This window comes from Quercus suber, unplaced genomic scaffold, assembly GCF_002906115.3.
Source record: "Quercus suber isolate HL8 unplaced genomic scaffold, Cork oak 2.0 scaffold_29, whole genome shotgun sequence".
NCBI classification, from domain to species: domain Eukaryota; kingdom Viridiplantae; phylum Streptophyta; class Magnoliopsida; order Fagales; family Fagaceae; genus Quercus; species Quercus suber.
This window is the reverse complement of record NW_027069494.1, coordinates 312,088-319,223: the sequence shown is the minus strand read 5'-3', so window position 1 is coordinate 319,223 and position 7,136 is coordinate 312,088. Positions and strand designations below refer to the sequence as shown.

General features: G+C 49.1%; 1 protein-coding gene across 1 annotated transcript; it reads left to right on the top strand.

Annotated features, from left to right (window-relative positions):
* The first annotated feature begins 229 nt into the window (after nt 1–229).
* On the top strand, nt 230–1,933 carry LOC136066254 (uncharacterized). The gene has a single exon (XM_065770296.1). It carries the CDS (start codon nt 230–232, stop codon nt 1,931–1,933), a length of 1,704 nt encoding a protein of 567 aa, XP_065626368.1.
* The last annotated feature ends 5,203 nt before the right edge of the window (nt 1,934–7,136 follow it).

Here is a 7,136-nt window from a genome sequence, read left to right as displayed (position 1 = left end):
TCATTAGTCCGAGAGCACATTAATTCAACTTCTCTCATTGGTGTTGCTGTTTAATACTGTAATTTTCATTATTTGCCTAGCCCTTTCGCCCACTCTCTACAAAATTTATTGTTTTGGGCTCAGAGGGTTCCAAATCCATACCTCCTTGGGCTTGGGCCGCAAAAACTGACCCTACAATTGGCGCCGTCTGTGGGAAGAGCTTGTGCAAGAGTGAAAACAACAGTTGATGATGGCGGGACAAGGTGAACAGCAAGCAGAATCCAGGGCATCCCAACACATGGACCATTTCGCCAACCTGGAGGGAAGGCAAAATCGTGAGGGTAGCGTACACACAGTGCGCCTTAGCCAGGGCCAATCGCAGAGCGGAAGTCACATGTCCCATGCAAAGGAGAACCGCGACTTGCAACTGGAAATAGAAAAACTAAAGAGAGAGCTGCGCCATGCAAAGAGGAAACGGGCTTCCTCGTATTCTGAGGATGATCTTGATGATGAGCGAGATGTCTCTTATCAGCACAAATCCAAAACACCAGCCAGCGAGTCCTACACTTGTGAGGAGGAATCCCATCGTAAGAGACAACGTAGAAGTCCATCACACGAGGACATGGAGAACGATGCCATGAACAGGGCTTTGAACCAGATATCTGAGTCGCCTTTCACGCGCAGGATAGAGGGGGCTAGACTCCCTCGGCGTTTTAACCAACCAACGTTCACCATCTATAATGGTAAGACTGACCCCGTGGAGCATGTGAGTCATTTTAACCAAAGGATGGCTGTCTACGCCAGAGACGAAGCCCTGATGTGCAAGGTTTTCCCTTCCAGTCTAGGGCCTGTGGCCATGAGGTGGTTTGACGGTTTGAAGGCAGGCTCCATCAACTCCTTCAAAGAACTCACTCAGGCATTCGGTTCCCGTTTTGTTACATGCCGAAGAGCGGTCAGACCTGTTTCTTCCCTGCTATCCTTATTCATGCGGGAAGGTGAATCCTTGAAGGCATACTCAGATAGGTACTGGGAAATGTTCAATGAGGTGGAAGGTAACAATGATGCAATGGCCCTCAGCACATTCAAGCTCGGCCTCCCTACTGATCACGGTTTGAGGGCGTCTCTATCTGGCAAACCGGTTGCAAACGTGCGTCAGTTAATGGACCGCATAGAGAAGTATAAGAGGGTTGAAGAAGATCAGCAGCAGGGCAAGGGAAAAGACAAGGTTATCTCTCAGGAGAGGAGGGATTCGCGGTCGGACCGCTACAATTACAATAAACCGCGAAGGGATTTTGCCGGGCAATTGGGATCGATGAATCCTCAGCCGGTCAACGCCGTGTTCAAAGAGCCAGTACACCAGGTCCTGGAAAAGATCAAGAATGAATCGTTCTTCAGGTGGCCGAATAAGATGATAGGAAACCCCGAGAAACGCAACTATAATCTCTACTGTCAGTACCATCAAGACCATGGGCACACCACGGAGGATTGTAGGAGCCTGTGGGATTACCTGGACCAACTGGTCCGCGATGGTAAATTGAAACACCTCCTGCACCCCTCCAGTGGCCGAGAGCAAACGGGATCGGGGCCACGCAGAGATAACCTCCCAAAGCCGCCGCTAGGGACTATAAACGTCATCCTCGCTGCGCCAGGAAGAACAGGATCCTGGCCATTGAAAGTTATGTCGGTAGGTCGACCACCCGCAGGGGAGTCAAGCCGAGGGCCTAAGAGAACTAAGTCTGGCGCCCCGTTAGTCATAGGATTCTCGGACGAAGACATGATTGGCACTACCCAACCCCATGATGATGCACTAGTTATCACCCTCAGGATAGGAGGGTACGATGTAAAGAGGGTGATGGTGGACCAAGGCAGTGCTGTGGAGGTAATGTATCCAGACCTCTACAAAGGACTAGGCCTAAAGCCCCAGGACCTGACGCCGTACGATTCCCCCTCTTGAGCTTTGAAGGAAGGCCTGTCGTTCCGAAAGGCCGGATACGCTTACCAGTGCAGTCTGGCACCGAGGTGGTGGAGTTAGATTTCATAGTTGTGGATGCATATTCGCCCTACACGGCACTCGTGGGTAGGCCTTGGATCCACGCACTGGGGGCTGTGCCCTCCACTTTGCACCAAAAGGTCAAATATCCGTCAGAAGGGCAGATACGTGAGATCCGAGGGGACCAGTCTGTTGCTCGTCAGTGCTTGATAGGTGCCATTCAGCGTAAGACCCCAGCCGAGTCCTCGGACGCAGCCGGGAGGGATTCATAGCAACTACAGTTTCGGGGATTGCCCTTTGAAGAGCCAAATGAAAGCGCCCAATGTGAGGATCTGACAAAAGTGGTCTTCGGAGATGATCCTGATAGGTTCTTTCAAGTCGGATCTCAGCTGCCACTTCAAGAGAAGGAAGAGCTGATAGAGTTCCTTAAGCGAAATCTCGATGTATTTGCCTGGAATCCCTACGAGGCCCCAGGGGTAGACCCGGAGTTTATATGCCACCACTTGAAGGTGAGTCCACTGATCACCCCAAGAAACAGCCCATTCGGCGCCCATCCAAGGAGCATGCTGATGCAATAAGAGACGAAGTAGCGAAACTCAAAGTGGCCGGGGCTATCAAAGAAGTTTTTTATCCCGAATGGCTGGCAAATACTGTGGTGGTGAAGAAGAAGAGTGGGAAATGGCGAGTATGCGTAGACTTCACGGATTTGAATAGGGCATGCCCCAAAGATCCGTTCCCAATGCCAAAGATAGACCAGCTGGTCGATGCCACTGTCGGCACCCTCGGATGAGCTTCCTAGACGCCTTCCAAGGCTACCACCAGATACCATTGGCCCTAGAAGACCAGAAGAAGACCGCATTTGTCACCCCTATCGGCAACTACCACTATAAAGTAATGCCGTTTGGCTTGAAGAACGCGGGAGCTACCTACCAAGGATGATGACGAGGATGTTCGAGCCACAGCTGGGCAAGAATATTGAAGTTTACATAGATGATATGGTGGTAAAGAGCAAATTTGTAGCCGAGCATGTGAAGGACCTTGAAAGTACCTTTGAGATCCTACGAAAGTACAAGCTACGATTGAATGCTTCTAAGTGCTCGTTTGGGGTAGGGTCCGGAAAATTTTTAGGATACATGGTCACGCATAGAGGAATCGAGGTCAACCCCGACCAGATAAAGGCCATCAATGATTTACGAGCTCCTCGGAATCCCAAGGAGGTTCAGAAGCTAACCGGGATGACCGCTGCCCTCAATCGGTTCATCTCTAGATCAGCAGACAGGTGCCGTCCTTTTTTCTCCCTACTCAACAAGTGGAAGGGGTTCGAATGGACTGAGGAATGTGCTTCTGCGTTTCAGCAACTCAAGGATTATCTGGCTCGGCCACCTATCATGTCCAGTCCTGAGCCTGACGAGGTACTGTTCGCCTACATCGCCGTAGCTCCCTATGCAGTAAGCCTGGTGTTGATACGATCGGATTCTGGCGTACAAAGGCCTGTTTATTAGTAAGCAAGTCGCTGCATGAGGCCGAGATTCGCTACCTGCCTCTGGAGAAGGCTATCCTAGCCGTAGTGCTGGGCACACGGAAGCTACCTCATTACTTCCAAGCCCACACGGTCATCGTTCTCACGCAGCTCCCACTCAAAACTATACTACGAAGTGCTAACTACACCGGTCGGATTGCCAAGTGGGGTACAATCTTAGGGGCTTTCGATATAAGATATATGCCCCGCACATCGGTCAAGGGGCAGGTCCTCGCAGATTTGGTGGCTGAGTTCACGGAGCCCAAGTTAGAAGAAGCAAGGCCCACATCGGACATGGATGAAAAATCAGTTGGCATGATCTCCCAACCGAATCCCTCCCATTGGGAAGTGTACGTTGATGGCGCGGCAAACCAAAGAGGATCTGGAGTGGGGCTGGTACTAATATCCCCCGAGAGAATCACCATCGAGAAGTCATTAAGGCTGGACTTCTCAGCAACGAATAATGAGGCGGAGTATGAGGCTCTACTGATGGGAATGACAATGGTCCGTAAAATGGGGGGAAAGTCCGTGGAATTGTTCTCGGACTCAAGATTGGTAGTAGGTCAAGTACAAGGCGAGTTCGAGGCAAAGGACGAAAGAATGCAGGGGTACCTGGGTCGCGTTAAACAGCTGCAGTCAGGGTTTGATTTTTTCAGCTTGCGGCACATCCCCGGAGTGGCAACTCACATGCTGACTCCCTGGCCACGCTAGCCACCTCTTCGGCACAAAACCTGCCGAGGATCATCCTCGTCGAAGACTTGCGTAGGCCTACAGAGGCGGTGTCAGGGGCAGTCCAGGTTCACCAGGTCAGAGCTGGGCCGTGCTGGATGGACCCTCTAGTCAGATTTCTCAAAGAAGATGAATTGCCTGAAGACAGGGGAGAAGCTGATAAAATTCGAAGGAAGGCGACTAAGTTCTGGTTGTCCGAGGACCAGAAACTGTACAGACGCTCCTACTCGGGGCATACCTGTTATGCATGCATCCCGAAGAAACTGAGACATTGCTAGAAGAGCTGCACGAAGGAATCTGTGGGAGCCACACTGGAGGCAGGTCCTTGGCTCACCGAGCCCTCACCCAAGGCTATTGGTGGCCCAACATGCAAAAGGAGGCACATGAATACGTTAAAAGGTGCGATCAATGTCAGCGCTTCGCCCCCAACATTCATCAGCCAGGGGGAAACCTTAATCCGCTATCTAGCCCATGGCCTTTTGCCCAATGGGGCTTGGATATCGTGGGACCCTTCCCCAAAGCTGTAGGAAACAGAAGTACCTTCTGGTCGGAACAGATTACTTCACCAAGTGGGTCGAAGCTGAGCCCTTAGCCAATATCAGAGACGTTGATGTGCAAAAGTTCGTGTGGAAGAATATTGTCACCCGGTTCGGAGTTCCTCACACTCTCATCTCGGACAACGGCTTGCAGTTTGATAGCAGGGCATTCAGGAACTACTGCAGTGAGCTGGGAATCACGAACAGATATTCCACTCCAGCCTATCCCCAGGGTAATGGACAGGCAGAAGCCGTCAACAAGGTCATACTGAATGGCTTAAAGAAGAGATTAGATGACGCGAAGGGCAAATGGGTGGACGAACTCCCGCACGTACTCTGGGCTTACAGGACTACGCCTCGTAGGTCTACTGGGGAGACCCCCTTCTCAATGACCTATGGGGCTGAAGCTGTCATTCCTTTGGAGACTGGTTTCCCAACGATGAAAACAAGTTCATTCAGCCCGGCCGATAACGATGAGCAACTACAGATGGGCTTAGACCTGATTGAGGAAAGAAGGGAGAATGCAATGGTTCGGCTGGCACATTACCAGCAGAAACTCAGGCAAGGCTATGATGCTAACGTAAGGCTAAGGCCACTAGAGCCTGGCGATCTGGTGCTAAGGAAAGTTGTAGGCACCGCAAAGAACCCGGCTTGGGGAAAACTTGGACCCAATTGGGAAGGACCATATCGTATCACCTCAGGAGCAGGCATTGGGGCATATTTCTTAGAAGATCTAGATGGTCATGTAATACCGCGCCCGTGGAATGTAAATAACCTCAAGAGGTACTTTTATTGAATAAAAATTTTCTTCAACCGACGTGTCAACTCTCTGCGTAAGGTATTTTCTACAGTGTTTAAACTTAAATCCAATCATGCCTGTAGTCCTCGGACCAGATGATTTGGGTTAGTTAGCACTCCGTTACTTTCTATAGTGTTTAAACTTAAATCCAATCATGCATGTAGTCCTCGGACCAGATGATTTGGGTTAGTTAGCACTCAGTCACTTCTCTACAGTGTTTAAACTTAAATCCAATCATGCCTGTAGTCCTCGGACCAGATGATTTGGGTTAGTTAGCACTCAGTCACTTCTCTACAGTGTTTAAACTTAAATCCAATCATGCCTGTAGTCCTCGGACCAGATGATTTGGGTTAGTTAGCACTCCGTTACTTTTCTATAGTGTTTAAACTTAAATCCAATCATGCCTGTAGTCCTCGGACCAGATGATTTGGGTTAGTTAGCACTCAGTCACTTCTCTACAGTGTTTAAACTTAAATCCAATCATGCCTGTAGTCCTCGGACCAGATGATTTGGGTTAGTTAGCACTCAGTCACTTCTTCTACAGTGTTTAAACTTAAATCCAATCATGCCTGTAGTCCTCGGACCAGATGATTTGGGAAGTTAGCACTCAGTNCTACCACAGGGAAAGAAACAAATGAAATTCCTCCTCGTCGCAATTGACTACTTCACTAAATGGGTCGAGGTAGAAGCGCTAGCGATGATCACCGAAGCAAAGGTACAAATTTTGTATGGAAAAATATTGTGTGCAGGTTTGGGATCCCAAGGACGATCATCTCAGACAATGGATGACAGTTAAACAGCCACGGATTCAGATCATTTCGCTCAAGCTTGGGCATCAAGAACCAATACTCATCCCCAGGACATCCTCAAGCCAATGGACAGATGGAAGTAACAAACCTGACCTTGCTCAAGATCATCACGGCCCGATTAGTGGGGGTAAAGGGAGCATGGCCCGAGGAGTTACCAAGCATTCTATGGGCTTATAGGACAACGGCACGAACCCCGACAGGAGAGACGCCTTTCAACCTAACTTATGGCATAGAAGTCGTCATCCCGGTCGAAGTAGGACTCACCAGCCTCAGGAGGGAATTTTTTGACAAGCAAAGTAATGACGAATAATTAAAGCTAAACCTAGATTGTTTGGACGAAGTCAGAGACCCAACCTCCCAGAGAATGAAGAAGTACCAATAGAAAATGGCTAAATACTACAACCAAAGGGTGAAGCTGAGAAGATTCAACATCAAAGACCTCGTCCATCGAAAGGTGACTCCTATGACAAATGATCCAACACAAGGCAAACTAGGCCTAACCTGGAAAGGACCTTACAAGGTCGTCCATTACTCACGACAAGCAAGTTACCACCTGGAGGACATGGACGGGAATAGGTTACCTCGTCTGTGGAATATTGAGCATCTAAAGCGGTATTACGAGTAGAAAATCTTAACCCAAGTATAAGCAATGTCTTAGATTATCCTCCATTATACAAAGTGAAATAAAAGTATCATTCAGTGATTGATGTGCTGTGTTTATCTCCTCTATTTTCAAACTAAAATCGTCATCCAAATGTAAAAAAAAAAAAAAAAA

Coding starts and splice junctions, on each gene's coding strand:
- LOC136066254 (XM_065770296.1), top strand. CDS start 230: ATGGCGGGACAAGGTGAACAGCAAGCAGAATCCAGGGCATCCCAACAC.